This window comes from Podarcis muralis, chromosome 14 (genome assembly GCF_964188315.1).
Source record: "Podarcis muralis chromosome 14, rPodMur119.hap1.1, whole genome shotgun sequence".
In the NCBI taxonomy this organism is placed as follows: Eukaryota; Metazoa; Chordata; class Lepidosauria; order Squamata; family Lacertidae; genus Podarcis; species Podarcis muralis.
Window position 1 is genome coordinate 53,910,190 of NC_135668.1, and position 21,302 is coordinate 53,931,491.

Genomic DNA, 21,302 nt, shown 5'->3' on the forward strand with positions numbered 1-21,302 from the left:
AAGCACCATGAGGACCAAGATGGCCGGCCGGAGCCCCTCTCCCTGCTGCCAACACGCCCCTCATTCACTCAAACACGGACACTTTGTTTGGTTTGTTATAATCTAGTAACCTTGATCGAACGAGTCCTCTGAAGAATCGCTGAAGGAAGACCCCTCTCCGGGCAGCAAGCAAAACTGCGGCTTCCTGCTTGCCGTGGCGGCCAGTTTAGATTTGAGAGTCCTGGCGGCACAGATGCCCTTCTTGGCTGCCGCCCTGAGGCCTCCTCCGGCGATTCGGCTGCTCTTGGGGGCCACCACACCGTACAGGCTGGGGGGTCTTGTTCTGGAGCCGTGAGAAGACCACTCGTCCTTCAGGGATCCGTCGTCTTCCTCAGAATCTGTATCTGCAGCCAACGTAATTAATTTGGTGGGGTGTTCAAAACAAGGTGACAGGATAATTTGCAGAGGGAGAAGGAACCCACCAGCCGCCCTGATTGGCTGAGGCAGCCCAGACAGACGAGCGAGGTATAAATAGTAAAATTATTATTCCTTGCTTCCGTTTGGCTGCACGCCATTGGAGAAGGCAAGGAGAACCTTGACTACCTATCTGTTGCGGGTGTGAAGCAAAATGTTCTTCAGGACCAACGCTTGGCTCCTAGATTGCTGAGGGAGTTGTGTTGATGCTACACACATCTGTATCCCACACTGTTCTAGTAATTTCTGTGAAAAACCACCATGTGGGGACACTGCAAGGTTCTTTCACGTGCAAATGGTGGTCGATGGCGCCAATGTGGGGAGACAATGCGCCATTTTCTCAAACAATTCACATGGCAGTACTGGAATGGTGTGGGATTCAGAAAGTTCGAAGAGGAAACTGCCCCAGCCCAGGAATGTATGAATGTTTAGGCAGTATATTTGTAAGCAAGGAACTTCTCCTTCACCTATACAGCGGAACCTCGGCTGCTGAGCGCTTCGGAAGCCGAACATTTCGGAACCCGAACACCGACAACCCGGAAATGAATGCTTCCATTTTCGAACGATGTTCAGAAGTCAAACGGCTTCCGATGTGTGTTTCTCCATTTTTTCCAATGGATTTTGCCAACAGCCCTTTGATCCTCAGTTGTCAAACATTTCGGAAGTCGAGCGGTCTTCCGGAATGGATTACATTCAACAACCAAGGTCCTGCTGTAGAAGAAGAGTCTACAGAATTCAAAAGGGCAGCAATCGGGAATTTGTGGCCCTGCGGACATTGTGGGACTCCAACGGCCACCATCTCTCAATATGAAGAACGTCAGAAGACCCGGCTGGAGCAGGACCCTGGCCCATCTCACCCAGAATCCTGTTCTCACAGCGGCCAAGCAGGCGCCTGTGGGAAACCTGCCATCAAGGTCCAAGCACAACTCTCCCCTCCTGTGGTTTCCAGCCAGTGGCTAGTAGCCATCAAGAGCCCTCTCCCCTCCGTGAATTTGTCCAATCCTCTTTTAAAGCTGTCCAAATTGGTGGCCATACCTGTGTCCTGTGGGAAGGAGTTCCACAGTTTAACTGCACTGCATGAGGAAAGACTTCCTTTTCTCTGTCCTGAATCTTCCAACGCTCAGCTTCGTTGAATGTTTTAGGGTTATGAGAGAGGGAGAAATCGGTTCCTTGTCCTCTTTCTCCTTGCCGGGCACCATTCCCTAAATTTCTGTCATGTCACTGTTGGGCCCTGCGTGGCTGGAGCTGCTGGGAACTGGAGTCCAACAGCATTTGGAGAGCTGTTGGTCCCACGCGGCACGGATTGTGGGATCAGCCTAAAGATCTCTCTCGCCCTGCTCTGAGAAGCACACAGGCAGAGACGGAAAACAGCCTTTGTCTCTCACCACGGATCCCCATTAGTGCAGATCCAGAGGCAAGATGGCGGCCGATCACCATTCACAGATCTCTCCAGTGTGCCAAATGCTGAACGGAAATCCACCGGACATCCTGGTGGAACTCCTTTCTAAGATCCCTCTGGTCTGATCGTCCCTCGATCTATTTGCCCACAACCCCGTGCTGAAGCAGGGCTCTGTCACTGCCACTGTGAGCCCAGAGAAGTTGATCCAATATTCCCCAGCCTGGTGCCCTCCAAAGGCTGATGGACTCCAGCTCCCATCAGCCCCGGCCATCACGGGTCAAGGGGGCGGCCGTCCAAAAACATCCAGAGGGCAGCAGGTTGGATGAAGCAGGATTAAACCTTTGCAAAGCCCATCAGAAACGCAACAGCTGAGGAAGAGCAGAAATAGCCATGTTACTTACTGTACGAATAACTGCTAGCTTCAGATATTGCTGGTGAAATGGATGCCTTCAGGTGAGCCTTGAACTTTTGCCCCACCTCCATCTTCTTCATTTTGGCAGCCATTTTGTTTTTACCTTCTTTGGGGTCTTTCAGCGAGTAGCTCAGCGTGTCAGCCAAGCTCCTCTTCTCGTCCCTGCCCAGCAAGGCCTCGTGGGGAGACCCGTATCTGCCGCCGTAACAGCCGCCATTTCTCGGCCTCCCTGCCGAGCCGTCGGCAAACTTAAAAGGGGATTTCAGCTTTCTGTGCCTGCCGAAGGAGAGCGCTTTGTCAAGCTTGCTCACCAGCTGCTCCTGCTCGGACGCCAGCTTCTTCTTCTTAATCTTCAGCTGGCGGAAAAAAGGAGGAAACGCAACGGGGCACAGGTGAATTCGTGGCACAGATGTCTCCGGTTTGGCCCTTCTGACTACACTGAGGTGACTTTTGAACTTTCTGCCTTTGGGGCAACTTTTCCTCACTGAGGAACCCTTAGATTTCGGTCATGGGACCCAAGAGCATCACGAGGAATTTTGGGGCATGTACTTGGGCACGGCTCATGCATGGTACCTGCCACTCCTACTGGACCTTGCCCAAAAACCCACATGGCCTGAGAACATCTACACTTCGCCAGGGAAGATGGGTAATAGTCAGCAAGGAGCCTTGTCTTCCCTGGTCCTGAGCGGGGTAACTGTGCCCTTGAAGGACCAGGTGTGCAGCCTGGGAGTCATTTTGGACTCACAGCTGTCCATGGAGGTGCAGGTCAATTCTGTGTCCAGCTCCACCTGGTACACAGGATGAGACCCTCCCTGTCTGTAGACTGCCTTGCCAGAGTGGTGCATGCTCTAGTTATCTCCCGCTTGGACTACTGCAATGCGCTCTACGTGGGGCTACCTTTGAAGGTGACCTGGAAACTGCAATTAATCCAGAATGTGGCAGCTAGACTGGTGACTGGGAGCGGTCTTGAAAGACCTATATTGGCTCCCAGTACGTTTCTGAGCACAATTCAAAGTGTTGGTGCTGACCTTTAAAGCCCTAAATGGCCTCGGTCCAGTATACCTGAAGGAGCGTCTCCACCCCCATCGTTCTGCCTGGACACTGAGGTCCAGCTCCGAGGGCCTTCTGGCAGTTCCCTCCCTGTGAGAAGCGAGGTTACAGGGAACCAGGCAGAGGGCCTTCTCGGTGGTGGCGCCCACCCTGTGGAACGCCCTCCCAGCTGATGTCAAGGAAATAAACAACTATCTGACTTTTAGAAGACATCTGAAGGCAGCCCTGAATCAGGAAATTTTAATTGTTTCACTTTTTGTTGTTGTATGTGCTGTAAGCCACCCAGAGTGACTGAGGCAACCAAGACGGATAGACGGGGTTTAAATAATAATAAAAATTATTAACTACCAACCTCGTTGGAGAAGTTTGCCAGCACGTCCTGCTCATCCCAGCTGCGATTCCGTCCTCTCAGCTTCCCGCTCCTGCTCTCTGCATCGTCCTCTTCGATGATGAGGCCCCTGTGCCTTTTCCTGGTTCCTTCACCAGCCTCAGAGTCTTCGGAGAGCAGCAAGGATTTGCTCAGCCTGGAAGCCAGATAGAAAATATTTGGTGATCGGAACTCCCTTTACATTCCCTCGCAGGGTCACGGGAGACAAACTGTAGATTCCCCTTGGGATCTGGCACTTTGGTGGCGACCAGTAAGAGTGACGGGAGGGCTGTGGCTAGAGAGTTCCTAAAAACAAAGGCGTGGCGGTTATTTACGACATTCGGTACCTCCGGCGGGATGGGAAGTCGTGGAGACGTCGCTCTGTGTTTCTGCAAAGTCGAGAGCAAAAGCAAGGTAAAGCCTAGAGGCATAGAATAGTTGAGTTGGACGCTTGCTGAAATTCACAATTTGCAATTGCAACAGTATGTTGTCTTACTTGATCGCAAAGATCATCTCCTTGTCAATATAGTCTTGTTACAGCCGTAGAATTATATTAAGTGGTACCTTGGTTCTCAAATGACTTGGTCCTCAAATGCCAAAAACCCAGAAGTGTCCCGGTTTTCAATAGTTTTTTGGAAACCAAACATCCGATGCAGCTGCCAGCTATTGTTTCCAGGGTGCCTGCACCAATCAGAAGCCGCACCTTGGTTTTTGAACATTTTGGAAGATAAACGGACGTCTGGAACAGATTAAGTTTGGCGCTTTTGTTTTTGCTATTTATTTTGCGTTTTTAAGGCTTTTTCAGTTAGTTTGTTTTTGTGACTGTGTGGAACCAAGCGCAGCTACAGATTGATGGATTGTGTGACTGTGAGAATGGATAAAAGCCCCCCATCCAAACAACGACTATCATCAGTGCAGGTAAGAAAAAAAAGTAATTTTAATTTTTATCATCTACAATGTTGCCTTATTTATTTTACAGTACAGTACATTGATTGTTGCTTTCATTTTATGGATCAATGGTCTCGTTAGATGGTAAAATTCATGTTAAATTGCTGTTTTAGGGGTTGCTTTTAAAAGTCTGGAACGGATTGATCCGTTGTGCATTCCCTTCTATGGGAAAACACACCTTGGTTTTGGAACGCTTTGGTTTTGGAACAGACTTCTGGAACGGATTAAGTTTGAGAATCAAGTTACCACTGTAAATAAAGAGTTGTGGGGTATCCCTGAAGGGTCATTGAGTCCAAACCCCTGCAATTCAGGAACCTCAACTATAGCATCTCTGACAGATGGGGGTGCCCCCACAGGGCCTAGGACTTGCCGATCAGAAGGTCGGCAGTTCAAATCCTCGTGACGGGGTGAGCTCCCGTTGCTCAGTCCCTGCTCCTGCCAACCTAGCAGTTCGAAAGCATGTCAAGTGCTAGTAGATAAATAGATACCACTCTGGCAGGAAGGTAAATGGCATTTCCGTGCGCTGCTCTGGTTCGCCAGAAGCGGCTTAGTCATGCTGGCCACATGACCCGGAAGCTGTCTGCGGCTCCCTCGGCCAATCTAGCAAGATGAGCACGCAACCCCAGAGTCGTCTACGACTGGACCTAACAGTCAGGGGTACCTTTACCTTTATCTAAGGTGCTACTGGACAATTTTTATATATATTTCAACTGCGTCAGACCAACATAGCTACGTACCTGAATCCCCAATTATTTTGTCAATAGAGAGCTGGCTGGCAGCTGTTGCAGCAAAGGAACAGGGGGCGCTGCCAGAGGCTTTGGTTTAGGGCACCCTGGGAGCAAAAATCCCAAGGAGAGGTAAGCCTAATTCAATAAATTGTGCCTCAGGCAGAAGAAATTCTGCAGAAAATAAATAAATCACATTCTTGCAAATGTTATTCCAATCCAACTGCTTAAATTTAGCACAGCAGAACTCTGTTCTGAGCTAGCAGGGAGCAGCAAGACATTCTGCAGGGACCTTATCCGTAATTAAGTTCAGCCACTCCCAGGACAGTATGTCCTTGGCGCTTTGAAACGGCAATTAAAAGTTCTCTGGTGAAACAATCATAATCTTGCACCATCAAGAACAGCTGATTCTCTGTTTATTTGGCTTTTGCTAGTCACAGGGGAGGGGCAAGGGGATTCTGCTCTCCACCCCCCCAATATACTGAAATTGGGAAGGCAACAAGATGTTGAAAGGCAGTCTAGAAATATTGCAAATGAACAAACAACCCCTGCTCTGACTTTCAAGATTCCACCAGGCATTTACACACCTCCAGACTTTGAAAATCTACAGTCTCTCTCTCTCTCTCTCTCTCTCTCTCTCTCTCTCTCTCTCTCTCTCTCTCTGTACATAAATTCTCAAGATGTTTTAATTCAGCATTTGGTAGCCATTGCTGCATCTGCACAGAATGGCTACAAACTATATATATTTCTGGGCCAGGATTATGTTCATACGAGACCTGCCGTGGCCCAGGAATTTAGCGGCAGAGTGGCAGCTTGGAGATCTGAGGCCACATGGGTAGAGCTGGGCAATATCTGGTTTTCAACACTGTGATATTATCCTCAGCCATGGCCAGGGCCTTCCCAGTGATGGCTCCGACCTGGTGGAATGTTCTGTCCCATGAGACCAGGGCCCTACAGGATTTAACCTCCTTCCGCAGGGCCTGTAAGACAGAGCTATTCCGCCTGGCTTTCAATTTGAACTTAGCCTGGTCTTTTATTCCCCTTCATTCCCTCACCCTCCCCTTTTTATGAAGATTACCCGCTCTGGGATCCCACAGCTAATTCTCCCCTGGTCTCCTCGCTGGCCCAAATAGGACTAATTTAGCCAGCTAGCCCTGGTGGTCATCTAATGTTTATTGGATGGATTTCCCTCCTAAATTGATTTTTGAATTCTGAATTTATTGTTATATTTTATACTGTATTTTATGCTGTTTTTTGTTGCATCAATTAAGTGTTTTAAATTTGTTGTTAGCTGCCCTGAGCCCAGTTTTCTGAACCAGGAAGGGCGGGGTATAAATAAAAAATTATTATTAGTTATTTATTATTATCACCAGCTAAACATCGTGATGTATATCGCTATGTCACGATGTCTGAAATCAGGATGGAGTTATGTGGAGTTATGTCTGGGGAGTCTAGAAACCACTTTACTCCCTGCTATGTTTTGCTCCAGCCTGCGAGACAGAAGCTATCCTGAGACCCACCAGCAGTTTCTTTTCTTTGGGGGGGGGGGGGCTTTCCAAGCCAGATTCAGCTGCAAGGGGGCACTGGGGACATCTGCAAACTAAGGGGAAATTTATATAATGTACAACCCTATCTTTGAAGATATGGGTTCAGTTCCAAGGGCTCCACATATACACAAATGTATGGGGGGGGGCGGGGTTCAGTTCCGAGGTCCACGCACAAAGGCAAAATTGTATAAAAGCCACTAGAAACACACACAGACATTCCTACCTTTCCAGAGCAGGTTTTGCCCTCCATATCACTTACTGGGCTCTGGGATGTTTGCAAAATAATAATAATAATAATAATAATAATAATAATAATAATAATAATAATAATTTATTTGTACCCCGCCCATCTGGCTGGGTTTCCCCAGCCACTCTCGGCAGCTTCCAACAAAGATTAAAAATACATTAAAATGTCACACATTAAAACTTCCCTGAAAAGGGCCCCAGAGCCCCTGCGCCTCTTTGCCGGAAATAGAAGGTTTTATCGGCCTCTTAAAAAGCGTTTTTCCCATGGTGCATGTCCCCCCATTCTCCAATTTTTTAGTTTTACACCACAAAGCTGCAATCATGTTAAGTACAGGCGAGCATAAGTTGCAGGCCCTCTGCATATCGTGCAATTGCATCTTACGGGGTGCGTGTGTGTTTTCAGTTCCAAGACTTCTGCAATACAGTCGTACCTTGGAAGTCGAACGGAATCCATTCCAGGAGTCCGTTCGACTTCCAAAACATTTGGAAACCAAAGCGCGGCTTCTGATTGGCTGCAGGACACTCCTGCAGCCAACCGGAAGCTGCAGAAGCCCTGCCGGACGTTCAGCTTCCAAAAAAAGTTTGCAAACCGGAATCATCACTTTGGGAGCCAAAATGCTGGGGAATTAAGCTGTTCCAAAACCAAGGTATGAAACAGTGCATACTCACACACTTGGAACCGAAACCCTGTGCAAGCATTTGATGCCATCGCTAGATTTTGAGAGGCCGCCTAAGTTCCCGCAAGATCTTGCGAGAGAATCCCAGGCCCAGAGGGAGGAGAGCGGCAGGCAGGCTTGGTCCTCTCTGGGTGCCGTCCCCACACTGAGCTTGAGGGGTTCCAGCCAGCCTTCAAGCCCGTAGATTTGAAATCTCGCAACTTAAGTGCACATCAGATGCGGCCGTACTGCAGACATTCCCCTTCCCCTAGCAGCTCTTGGCTATTTTTAACGAATTTAAAATATATTGCATGCTGCCTTGAGGCCAGGTGTAAACACTCCAAATAAATGAATGAATCCATAGTCTTGAACTAAGCGGTATGGAATAGCGGAGGAGGAAGTAAAGGATCTGTGCAGCAGCACACATGGATCTGGATGGCCAAATTCAGGATTCTGCCTTTAAGGAAACGGCTAATTCCAGACCCTCTCGATGCAGAATGCGGCTTCTTTTAAGATTCCCATCATGTTTGTCCACACAGACATATACAGCAGTACCTTGGTTCTCAAACCCCTTGGTACTTGAACAACTTGAAACCTGAACACTGCAAACCCGGAAGCATGTGTTCCGGTTTGCAAACTTTTTCCGGCAGCCGAACGTACTCCACTTTAAGTGTTACACTTCCGATTTCAGCGTTATGCTGAGGTCTGTCTGTCTTTGCTATTTATTTTGCATTTTTGTTTTTGTGGCTCCTTCTGTTTTTGTGACTGTGTGGAACGCAGTTCAGCTACTGATGATTGATAGATTGTGTGACTGCAGTACATTGTTGATTGCTTTCGTTTGATGGATCAATGGCCTCGTTAGATAGTAAAATTCATGTTAAATTTCCGTTTTCGGGGTTGCTTTGAAATGTCTTGAACGGATTAACACATTTTGCATTCCTTTCTATGGGAAAGCACACCTTGGTTTTGGAACGCTTTGGTTTTGGAGCGGACTTCCGGGACGGATTAAGTTTGAGAACCAAGGGACCACTGTACACATCAAACACACTTACACAAGCCCCAGATAGCAGCAATTTTCCCATGTTTCCCAAACCAGCTAAGCAGACGAACAGGGTTACGAAGAGACGCAGATTTGCGAAGACACACTGGACAAACAGCGAGAGAGGAAGAGGAGGAGAGAGAGACCGAGGGAGAGAGCAGGAACTGAGCATCCACATTGCCTGTTAAGCCCTTTGCAGAACCATTAAGGCTCCGTCTTGGCAAAAGACTCAAGGAAAGTAAGAACAAGTTCACCATGTCCAAGCAGGATTCCTTAAAGCCGCTGCACTTCTAATATGTCCCAGACTCCTGAGCAGAGGCGAAGCAATTTTTAAAAAAATCCTCCATTAGGGAGCGAAGACGGAAGCAAAAGAAGAATCAGTGCCCTGGACAGGACCCAGGAAGACCCAGGGATCTTCTACACAGATCTACAATGGCGACAGTGCGCAGAGGCCATTGCCAGGATCAGGGCCCCACAAATAAGCAAGCGGACTCGTCTTGTGTGCTGGTCTGCTGTTCAGCTACCAAAACAACCTCTCTTCCCACCCTGCTTTGCTCATCCAGTGTTCCCTCCATGTGTGGCAGCAGCCCACCCCTTTCTGCCGCACTCTGTGGCCACAAGCCATGGGCGCCTTGCGCGGCAACCCTTCTCTGAGATGCATGCACCTGCCGACTCAGCCCTGCGCTGGAAGAGAGCGTGTGTGTGCGCGCAAGAGAGAGAGAGAGAGCCGAAGAGACCCTGCTGCCCACGGCTTTCCCCGCAGTCCAGCCTTACTTTCCGCTCCTGCTGTCCCTCTTCCCTCTCTCCATAGGGGGCGACACTGCGCTCGGTCCATGCTTCCTCTTCCTGGGCCTTCCTGGGCCTCGTCTGGACAAGCTTCTACTTTTCTCGTCATGCTTTTCCCTTAAAAGAAACCACAGGCTGGGCTGTTAACCAAAAGCGACACAGGCATCAAAAATAAAATAAGTCGTCAAACGAAAGAGAGGAAGAAATGGGAAGGAGACCGCCAAAAGCCAGCTAGACCCATCACCAAGCATCTAAAGCTGCCCTATGCTCAGACCTGACGCCTCCAGGAAGGCCACCGCGAATCCAAAACATGGAGAGCACTCAAGGCCACATTCACGCCCTGCTCTCGACGTATTTGCAAAGCTCAGTTCAAAGCACACCGATAACAGATGCCACCAAGAGGAGAACGAGGGAAGCCAAGGAGGAGAGTCTAGGGACAGCGGCGCCAGCCAGGCAGCCGTGGAAACCCATAGGGGGGCTCCTCCGCAGCAACTTACTCTGAGTCTCTCCGCCGCTGCAGTTTCACCAGCTCACGCTGCTTCTCCTTGTACCTCCTCTGCAGCTCGGCCAGCCTCATCCTGAAGTCCAGCTCCATGGGATCCATGTTCTCGATGGCCGACTTGATGGAGTGCATCTGAGAGGAGAAGAGTTGGGGATGCGGCAGGAACGGAGGCGGAGAAGGAGAAGGAGGAGGAGAGAGGATAGTGAGGGCAATGATGAGAGGGCAGCTCAGAAGACAACACAGACTCATCTGCAACTCAAGGTAGTAGTAGTAGTAGTAGTAGTAATACATTTTTATTTGTATCCTGCCCTACCTGGCCGAAGCCAGTCTCAGAGCAGTTAACATCATAAAAACAACACAGCCTCGGCCCAGTATCCCTGAAGGAGCGTCTCCACCCCCATCGTTCTGCCCGGACACTGAGGTCCAACACCGAGGGCCTTCTGGCGGTTTCCTCCCTGCGAGAAGCCAAGTTACAGGGAACCAGGCAGAGGGCCTTCTCGGTAGTGGCGCCCACCCTGTTGAACACCCTCCTATCAGATGTCAAAGAGAACAACAACTACCAGACTTTTAGAAGACATCTGAGGGCAGCCCTGTTTAGGGAAGCTTTTAATGTTTAATAGGTTATTGTATTTTAGTGTTTTATTGGAAGTCACCCAGAGTGGCTGGGGAAACCCAGCCAGAGGGGCGGGGTATAAATAATAAATTACTACTACTACTACTACTACTACTACTACTACTACTACTACTATTACTGCCAGCACCCAATGCCTCCCCCATCGCCACCTTTAAGAGCCAAGTCAGCTGCAAAGAATTCCTCACCGGTTCGTCTTTCTTCTGCATCCAGCTGTACTTTTTGTTGGGATCCAGTTCCCGGGGCAGGCGGATGTTTTTCAAGCTGTCCATAAAGGGGTTCGAGAGGACTTCCATGAGCATCTGAGTGCTGGCAGCTAGCAGGCTCTCCAGGGTCGGGCGGGCGGCAAAGCTCTCCAGACCTGTTTGAGAGGCAGTTTGGGCTTCGGTTAGAAGGATGGAGAAGTCTCAGGTTCACAGAGAGAGGAGGGGGCAGCCCTAAGCCACACACACGTAACACACAATGGCCTGGTTCAGATGAAACAGCCAGATTGTGACTTGGCTGTGTGTCCTCTCCCTACTCTCCTGGGTTTGTGACACAGTTTGGCAACAAACCAAGAACTGGAAACCGGCTTCAAAGCACAAATGCATGGATTTTGGGGGAAAGTGGACCACAGGGAGAACTTCCTATCCCCTTCTCATAGCTCTAGAACCCAGGTTCATTCAGTAGAGCTAAATGGTGAGCTTCTTCAACTATGGCAGTGGATTCCACAGCTTCCGTATGAAGGCGTAGGGGTGGCCACTGACCTGCCAAGGTTTAGAAGAAGTTCATGGGTACCACGATGCACAAAGGCACCAATGGCTACCAGCTGCAGTTGCTACAGTCTACCTCCACTGCTGGAGACAACGTGCCTCTGAAACACCAGGGACTGGGAATTACAGGCGGGGAGAGAGAGCTGTTGAGCTCAGGGGTTGCTTGTGGGCATCTCCTAGCCCCCTGCAAGAACAGGAAGCTGGTCTAGGTGGGTCCCTGGCCATTCTGAGAAAACTATAGTTTGAGCAAGCCGTAACAGACCTAGTTCAGCAGTAAGAGGAAATCATGGCACACAGTGAACCAACAGTCAAGAGGGAGCCCAAGGAGAGCAATCATAAAACCCCCTGAAATCTTAGCTAAGGAATCCCTGACCGATGGCCTTCCAAGCTTTGCTTAAAAACCTCCAAGGAAAGACACCACCTCTCTTGGGAGTCAGTTCTACTGTCGAATGACTCTCTGTGTCAGGAAGTTATTCCTAATGTTTAGTCCTTCCTTGTAAATTGAGTACATTGGTTTCTGGAGCAGCAGAAAACTTGCTCCACACAGCATTCCTCCAGATATCTGAAGGTGGCTCTCATGTCAGCTCTCAGTCGTCCAGGCTAAACATACCAGACTCCCTCGTAAGGCTGTAGAGCACATGGGTCTTTGAGCATAGCCTCTCCAGTTCCTTGCACTGACCCAGGCCTTGTTCCTGAGCAGGACCCCCCAACGCACCTTGCCTTTGAGAGGAGCCATGGCTCAGAAGCAAAAAAATGTGCTTTGCATGATGCAGGCTCCCCCCTCCCCGTTCAACCCAGTTAAAAAGCATCTTGGGCAGCTGGGAATGAGCAAGACCCTTGCCTGTGATTCTGGAGTCAGCTGCTAAGTCAGAGGAGGCAATCCTGGCTAAATGACTCTTGCCCTCTGTGCATTTCTTTCTTTCTTTCTCTCTCTCTCTCTCCAGCGCAAGGAATGCAGCCCTCTGCCCCCAGAAAACCCACCTTCTGCCTCCTGCCTCCTCTTCTCCAGCTCCAGCTCAGCAATTTCGCTCAGCAGCGTGATCCCTTGCAGGAAAGTGTGTTCCGGTGACAGGCTAGAGGACACCTCCAGGTTCACCACCGCCTCTTGGGCGATGCCGTCGCCCACCAGCAGCGGGCACGCCTGGGGCAGCTCGGCCGCGGCCACCAGGGCGTTCATCCCGGCCAGGGGGTCTTCCGGCTTGATATCCAGGGCTGAGACGAGGCAGGAGACCGGCTCGCTCCCGCAGCAGGGCCTCTCCGGGAGCGGCTCCTCTTCCGGAACGAGGACGGGGAATTCCCTCCCCTGTGGAGAGCGGATGTGAGGCAGCTCCAGGGACAGCGACGGCTCTTCCACCTGCTCGGCCGGCTGGTGCAACAACGCACCTTCGTAGTCGACGTGGACGGGGCAAGTGTCGGCGTCCGCAGCCTCCGCTTGGCTCTCCAGATCTGCAGGGCAGGCCATCGCTTCGTACACAGGCTGGCAGTCCTGAAGAGCTTCTGCTTCTTCCTCCTCTTCCTCTTCCTCCTCTTCTTCTTCATGCCTCAAGCTGCTCAAGGCCTTGCCGTGGCACATGAGGAGCCCTCGGCCACCCACGTCCTGGAGCGGGCGAGCCACGGAGGCCGCCAGGTCCAGGGCTCCCACGTCCTGCTTGCAGATGTCCCCATCATGGTTTGTGTCCAGCTCCAGCTCCGTCTTCACTCGTTCTTCCAGAGGTTCCTCCTCCTCCTCCTCTTCTTCTTCTTCCTCCTCCTCCTCTTCGTCTGCCCGCATGGGCTTCACGATTTTGGACGGGGAGAGGTGGGTGGGCTTGACCTCCGGGGAAAGGGCCAGGCCCTCGGGGTCCCCAGCAGGCAGAGGGACATCGGGCGCCAAGCCATCTGCGTCCGAGGCGGCCGTTGGCTGGAGGAGGTATGGATAGTGTCTTCTGAAAGAAGCAGGGAGGGCCTGGAATGGGTATCCGGAAGGAATCTCTGCAGGGGGAGGGAGAGAGAAGCTGGGATCATGGCCAGAAAGCAAGGAGGAGGCCCAAGGACCCCTCGCCCTACAAACAAATATGGCTGACATATCTCAGCTAAAGCACCATTGACACATGGCCACCCAACCTTTAATTACTTTCCCCTAGCAGCAAAGAGGGTCCACGTCTCGTTTAACCGTCATGAATAGTTCCAGACACTCATGCACCTGTAATTTATTTACTTCGGTTTTATTTTACGCCTGCATTTGTTCAACAGAGATCTGTAACTGTACAGGGGCTATGCACATTGTCATCAGATCCTGTGCGAAAACTCTTGTGTTTTGCAAAATATTGTACAATCTTTTTCTGAAAATGAATAAAATTACTGCAAGAAAGGGAGGAAGGAGTCCCTTTCTTCCCAAGGGAGAAGAATTGCAATAATAATAATAATAATAATAATAATAATAATAATAATAATATTTTATTATTTATACCGCGCCCGTCTGGCTGGGTTTCCCCAGCCACTCTGGGCGGCTTCCAACACAATATTAAAATACAGTAATGCATCAAGCATTAAAAGCTTCCCTAAACAGGGAACATTGGCCTGGGTCTTGCTGTTATATACCTGCTGGGATTGACAAGGCATATGACCCTCACCTGAATCTCATTCAACTCTAAAGCAGACCTGGAAGGTTTTCCTTAATCGCGCCCAACAAGAAGCCAGGATTCAGGACATGGGCCATTTTTTTAAAAGGCTGGCAATTTTCTAACACTTCTGTTTGCAGAGACAGGCTTGAATGTGTGTGAGAAGGAAGAGTGAGCAGGGTTTGGCAGAGGACTGTAAGTCTGAGCTGTTTTAAATGTTATTCATCAATCGATTAGATGGGGGGGGGGGGCGGGGAGAAAGCAAATACTTCCTTAGGAAGCACCCACATTGTTTTTAGTTAAGGAATGCATTGAGATCGCCTTGCCCCACACCTGCCCCCTGGGCTGCTTTGATTGGCAGAATTGGTCCCACAATACCTGTTCTGCATTTGTAAGAACTCAGTTGTTTAGTGTGGCAGACCCTAGACCCTGACACTCCCTGCCGATTGACAATGTTATAGTGAATTGTTGTCCCTTATCTTCCCTTCCCCCACTGCCCTGCTCACAGTTGTGACGAATATCCCTACCTTATGAATGGTCTGTGTCACCATTAAGAAAAGGAGGTCAGAAGAGGCCAATATAGATGTAAAATGTCCCTGGATTGAGTGACTGTTCTTCTTTAAGTTCTCAAAGCTCTTAACCTAGCTCAAGGTTATACCTGAGGTATACCTGAGTATACCTGAAGGAGCGTCTCCATCCTTCAGCCCGGACTCTGAGGTCCAGCACTGAGGGCCTTCTGGTGGTTCCCTCCCTGCAAGAAGCAAGGTTACAAGAAACCAGGCAGAGGGCCTTCTTGGTGGTGGCACCCGCCCTGTGGAACGCCCTCCCATCAGATGTCAAGGAACAAATACATAACTTTTAGAAGACATCAGAAGGCAGCCCTGTTTAGGGAAGCTTTTAATGTTTGAAGTTTTGTGTGAAGTTTTGTAATGTTTGCTTTTAATGTTTGAAGCCAGATGGGCAGAGTATAAATAATATATTATTATTATTATTATTATTATTATTATTATTATTATTATTATTATTACTACTACTACTACTACTACTACAGTGGTACCTTGGTTTACGAACAGTCCTGTTAACAAACTATTCGGTTTACGAACTCCACAAAACCGAAAGTAGTGTTCCGGTTTGCAGACTTTGCCTCGGTCTATGAACGGAAACCGAATGATGGAAGGCCTCATTAGAGAAAGCACGCGTCGGTTTAAGAACGGATTTGGTTTAAGAATGAACTTTAGGAACGGATTAAGTTCGTAAACCAAGGTACCACTGTATTATGTTGTTGTTGCTGTTGTTGTTGTCCTCTGAACTAAGCCAAATGTTTCACTGATAGCTCGCCAATAGAAAACCAAGACTTTAGAGCGGTCTTGCCCCAAAATGGAAACCAGACATTCTGTTTTGGCGACCACAACCTTGGTTTGAGGAACCATTTGGCACCTATCTTATAGGTTTCTCCTGCTGGATCTCCCCTCGTTTCTGCTTCGCCCTCGGGGTCCTGCGTCGCAGGAGAACCCCAGCCATGCATTTTTCGCATGCCGATGACTTCTGAGCGGTGGAGGGGGAGTCTTTTGTGGGGGGTGGAGAGCAGGAGAAAGCTAAGGAAGGTAACAGCGAAGACAAGGACGCGAGGATCAAAGTGCAAGGGGGATCCCTGCCCAGGTTTGGGCTCCCTTACCTGGGAACAAAGCCTGGTAGGGGCTGGAGGCTCCCTTCTCCATCTCCTTCTTCTCTGCGCCGTCAGGCTCCTCCTCTTCCTTGGGGGGGATGGCGGGGGCCGGGGGCGGAGAAGCGGGGGGCGGGCTGGAAGGGTGGGAGATGGGGGTGGCAGGGTAGGAGTAGGCTGGCTGCAGCGGGGGCTCCTCCATCTTCTGGATCACCTCCGCCTTGAGGACGGACACAGGGGATGCCCGGGGGGACAGGGCAGGGGGACTCCCAGCCTTGCTGTAGGAGGCAGAGGTGCTGGGCGACAGGACGGGGGGCTTCCGGCGCAGGAGGCCCGAGGCGGAGGTGGCGAGGCCGGGCTTGGCACTGTCCAGATTCCGCTTGGACATTTTCTCCTCCATCTCTGCCCGCTGCTCACTCGCTTTTAACCTCTCCTGCACGGGGGGAGGGAGAGAAGGGTGCAAAAGAATGATTAAAGGTAAAGGGACCCCTGACCATTAGGTCCAGTTGTGGCTGACTCTGGGGTTGCGGCGCTCATCTCGCTTTATTGGCCGAGGGAGCCGGCATACAACTTCCGGGTCATGTGGCCAGCATGACTAAGCCGCTTCTGGCGAACCAGAGCAGCGCACGGAAACGCCGTTTACCTTCCCGCTGGAGTGGTACCTATTTATCTACTTGCACTTTGACGTGCTTTCGAACTGCTAGGTGGGCAGGAGCAGGGACTGAGCAACGGGAGCTCACCCCGTCACAGGGATTCGAACTACCGACCTTCTGATCAGCAAGTCCCAGGCTCTGTCGTTTAACCCACAGCGCCCCCCGCGTCCCTATTTGTATATATAGCTGACAATAAATATACTGCCCTGAAGAACCTGGAACTCTGCTAAAGCGCCGCGAAGAAGTCATGACATGAAGCTGGCAGCCCAACCTTCAAGCAACAACCTGCCCAACCAGGGGCCTGTTTTGGATTGCCTCGCTGGTGGTCAAAAGCAGTCGGGGACAGTGGGAGTTGATTCCAACATTGAGGGGGCACCTTGTTGGGCAAAGCCAGCTCCTTCCACTTTGGAAAGGAGAAAACTCTGGTGCAGTTTGGGCCTTTGGCGTCGCCAGAGCAAGTTACGAGTTTTGCGCTGGGGGACTTACCACCAGCTGGGCGCTCCGGTGGAGCTCCATGGCGTGGGCGGCTTGCTGCTGCAAGATGTACAGCTCGTGCTGGCGGATCAGCTGCTGGTGAGAGAGGAGCTGGAGCTGCTGCGCGTGCTGCAAGGAGCTCCTCACCGGGGGGTACATGGCAGGCCAGAGAGGCGGCGCACGGTCCATCAGCTCCGCCGCTGTGGAGGGAGACAAGGCGGACAGGAAGTCACAACAACACCGCTACTCAAAAAACTCAAAACATGTTCATAGAAGCATAGAGCTGGGAGGGTCATCCATTCCAAACCCCTGCAATGAGACCTGCGGGTTTAGGGCACAATACAAATTCAATAAATGATGATGATGATGATGCGGGAATTGTTCATCATCATCATCAATCTTTATTACGGTCCAGAGACAAAACAAATCATTACAAAGCAATATGCAATTCATACAGCCTACCTCCAAGTTAAACAAGCATTTTGTTCAGAATATAAGGATTATTTGTTCTTGCAACCACCGATAAAAACTTTGCCACTGCTAATGTTCTAGCATTTGTCCGGTCTTCCAATAGGAACCTGACATAGTGAGCCTCTGATTTTCCCAGGAAAGGTACCAGCAAGGGTAGTATCAGTTCCGCCCTGGCTTGCTCATATTTTGCGCAATGCAACAAAATATGTTTTATAGAATCGATGTCTTGAGCACACGAGCAAAGTCAGTCCTGGTAGGGAACTCCTCTCAACCTGCCATCCAACACTGCAGAAGGAAAGACGTTTAGTCTGGCTTTGATGAAAAGCCTTCGATAGTTTGGTAGAGTCAGGTTTTTAATGTAAGATGTTAACTTAAAGACATACCCATATTGTACCCCTACTGCCAGCGGACTACAGACTGCGTGTGAGTCACTGTGTGCATTATCCCATAATCTTTACTTTAATTGTTTGCCGAATCTTGGGCTCGAACCCACAGCCCAGAGATGAAGAGTCTTGTGCTCTGCCGACTGAGCATTCTCTCCCTCGGGACCCAAAGGACCACAAACAATTCCCACCCCCCTGCATCTGACCACACTTTTTTAAAAAAACATATCTTTATCCAAATCTCTATCTCCTCCACCCCAGTGGGCCAACTCTGACAGGAGTCACTGGCCTGTCAATCAACTGATGTCACAGTGTCTGATAGGTGCATGATCTGACCTGCCTGTCAAAGCCGACCCACAAGAGGTGGCAAGAGGGCTCAACCCTGCACTTCTTGCCTGCGGATCTCGTCATGAATACGGGGACGCCGCAGGGGTGCGTGTTGAGCCCGCTTTTATATACGCTCTATACAGCTGACTGTGCCCCCAAATACCCCAGTAATAAGATCATTAAGTTCGCAGATGATACAATGGTGGTTGGTTTGATCACGGTTGGAGAGGGGGAGGTGGCCTATAGGAAGGAAGTTGAGCAGTTGGGGGAGTGGTGCGGGAAAAACAACTTACTCCTTAACTTAAAGAAAACAAAAGAGATTATTCTGGACTTTAGGAAATGTAAATTGAATATTCAGCCACTGATAATTGAGGGGAAGTGCGTGGAACAGGTCTCGGTGTTTTGATTTCTGGGAATGGAGTTGAGAGATGACCCAACCTGGGGGGAAAACAGCAAAGACCTGATAAAGAGAGCACAGCAGCGGTTATATTTTCTGAGAATCCTCCAGAAAAATAATCTCTCCAAGGACCTGTTGATGGCATTTTACCATTGTACTGTGGAGAGTATATTAACATGGTCTGTGTGTGTGGTTTGGGAGCTGCACGGTCAGGGAAGAAACAATGTTGTCCAGGGTTGTAAAGACTGCGGAGAGAATAATTGGGTGCACTTTTCCCACCTTGGATCAAATCTACACTTCCAGGTGCCCTAAGAAAGCTGCAGAGATAGTGCAGGATAGTGCGCACCCCGGAAATGATCTCTTTCAGCTTCTGCCTCCTGGAAGAAGGTACAGGGTTATAAAGACTAGGACTAGCCGCCTGAGAAACAGTTTCTATCCAAATGTGATTTTGGTTTTAAACGCAGTGTATGGTAGTCTCTATGGGAGTATATTGTATTTAATTATGGGGTATCAGAGTTTTTAGGGGGTCAATCAGGCTGGGATAGCAAGCTTGTTGGTTTTTGAATGTCTGGTGTCGATTTTTTCAATTTCGTTGTTCTGTATGGGACAATGACAATAAAGATTATTGTATCGTATCTGATAAAGAGAGGGCTCAATCCTTCTGCCTGCAGGGACCTGCTTGGGCACGGTGTTCCCCGCAGGATTGAACTCTGCCCATCAGTGATGGACAGCTGAGTGAGGTTAGGGGAAAACATGGCCTTAGGGCCAAGCTGGAAGAAAGGGAAAGAGCCATGGCTTGGGCCCTGGGCTCTTGAGGGTGAAGAAGGGAGTTCTAGCATCCCAAAAGCTCCTCCGTCGCAGAAAAGAGCCTTTCAAGCCATCCCTCCTCGCTTAGGTACTCACCAAAGTGTGGCAGGTGCTCGCTGGGGATCACGACAAGCTGGCCAGACTGAGGGTCCCTGGCAAACTGGTAGGCAGAAGGGAGCGCTGCCCCCATGCCAGCGGGGAAGCCGGGAGTCATGCCTTGGTGCAACGAAGGGTGGCCGAGACCTAAGAGAAAAAGGACTAGAGATTACTATACGTGGGGCTGCCTTGGAAGACGGTTTGGAAACTTCAGCCAGTGCAGAATTCGGCGGCCGGGTTGCTCACTGGGGCAAGACGGCTTCAGCATATTACACTGATCCCAGCCTGACTGCCCTGGCTGCCAATCAATTTCTGGGCCCAATTCAAAGTGCTGGTTCTGACCTATAAAGCCTTAAATGGGCTCCGGACCACAATTCTCTCAAGGACCACCTCTCCCCATTTGAAGCACCCCAGACCCTATGATCACCACCCAAGACCTTTCTTTGTGTGCCTCCTCCGCAGGAGGTCCGGAGAGTGGCAACACGAGAACAGGGCCTTTTCTGTGGTGGCTCCCCATCTGTGGAAAGCTCTTCTTCTCGAGGCTCTCTTGGCGCCTTCACTACATATCTTCAGACGCGAGGAGAAAACCTCCTTCCTCTCCCAGGCCTTTGGGAAGTTTTTAATATGTGACATTTTAGTGTATCTTTCATCTTTGTTGGAAGCCGCCCAGAGTGGCTGGGGAAACCCAGCCAGATGGGCGGGGTATAAATAATAAATTATTATTATTATTATTATTATTATTATTATTATTATTATTATCTAATTAAACCACCTATGGCCTTTCAAACCGGGGAGTATTGTTTAAGTCTCTTACTATGCTATGCATTTTTGTGTTTATACCGTATTGGCCTGAATATAAGCTGCATTATTTTCAAAATTCCGACCGTGAAAAGTTAAAGTGGGGCTGAAAGTTGTGACCTTACAAAAACGGGCTTTTACGATATCACAGCTGAAACAGACATACGGTAAAACAGAACGGGGGTGAGTACCTGCAGAATTTTAAGGGAGCAGCTTATATCCGGGTATTGTCTTTTTTTCCTTGAATTTTAACGGCGCGGCTTATATTCAGGTGCGGCTTATATTCGGGCCAATACGGTATATTGCAAACCGCCCTATGATCTTCCAATGAAATGTGGCATATAAGTGAATGAATGTATGAATGTATGAATGAATGAATGAATGAATGACCTGGCTCCCTCTCTTTGGAAACAGCTGTCCAGGAAATGGTGCCGCTGGAACGAAACTGCTCCAGGTGAGGCCTTCACAGATTATTTGCCCAGACAGATGCTGCCGCTCCCCACAAGAGCGGAGACCTTCTGCCAGCCCACCCACCTGCCCCTCAAGTTCAGTAGGTGGCGGTCCAATCCTGCAATCCCACCAGCAAGCGGAACCCCTGCCCCGCAGACTCACCGTAGGGATGTCCCGCCAACCACATTGAAGAGCTGCTGGTCCTGGGCAGCCACGGATGAGTCGCTAGGTGGGACGTGGGGTCAGCGGACCACCGCCCTGAGCCAGTCAAGGGAGGGCCCCCAGTCACCATGAGGTTGGAGTTCAAACCGTTCGCAGTGCAACCGGCAGGATGTATCCGCGCGAAGTCGGCCAGCTCTTTGCTTTCTCTAAGGGGGGGAAAGACGAGGGAAAGGATTAGGAGCAAGGGCAGCCTTTGGCAACCTGGTGCCCACCAAGTGTTTAGATTAGAACTCCCGTCAGCTGCAAGGGCTCCATAGCTATTCTAGGCTGCATCAACAGAAGTATATGGTCCTGATCAAGGGAAATCATAGTACTGCACTATTCTGTCTTCCTCAGACCACACCTGGAGGCCTGTGCCCAATTCTGGGCACTATGTACATCATCCCCTGGGCACACACTCGCCCAAGAATTTACTTTCAGTTCCACAGTCCCGACACACCCATAAATA

At 50.0% G+C, this 21,302-nt stretch overlaps 1 protein-coding gene across 5 annotated transcripts in view; it reads right to left on the reverse strand.

The window, feature by feature from the left end:
- The window catches only part of TNRC18 (trinucleotide repeat containing 18), a 123,621-nt gene that overhangs the window by 36,306 nt on the left and 66,013 nt on the right, over positions 1 to 21,302 (reverse strand). For 3 of the 5 annotated variants that reach the window (XM_077918744.1, XM_077918741.1, XM_077918740.1), the window contains exons 7-17: positions 20,795 to 21,000; positions 19,385 to 19,531; positions 16,916 to 17,103; positions 15,789 to 16,209; positions 12,495 to 13,484; positions 10,950 to 11,122; positions 10,126 to 10,262; positions 9,617 to 9,745; positions 3,667 to 3,838; positions 2,254 to 2,620; positions 111 to 383 (exon numbers count right to left, since the gene is read on the reverse strand). In XM_077918744.1, the coding sequence (XP_077774870.1) occupies positions 111 to 383; positions 2,254 to 2,620; positions 3,667 to 3,838; positions 9,617 to 9,745; positions 10,126 to 10,262; positions 10,950 to 11,122; positions 12,495 to 13,484; positions 15,789 to 16,209; positions 16,916 to 17,103; positions 19,385 to 19,531; positions 20,795 to 21,000 (3,203 nt within the window). The remainder of the gene's footprint in view (positions 1 to 110; positions 384 to 2,253; positions 2,621 to 3,666; positions 3,839 to 9,616; positions 9,746 to 10,125; positions 10,263 to 10,949; positions 11,123 to 12,494; positions 13,485 to 15,788; positions 16,210 to 16,915; positions 17,104 to 19,384; positions 19,532 to 20,794; positions 21,001 to 21,302) is intronic. The other 2 variants (XM_077918742.1, XM_077918743.1) reach the window with 2 other exon arrangements.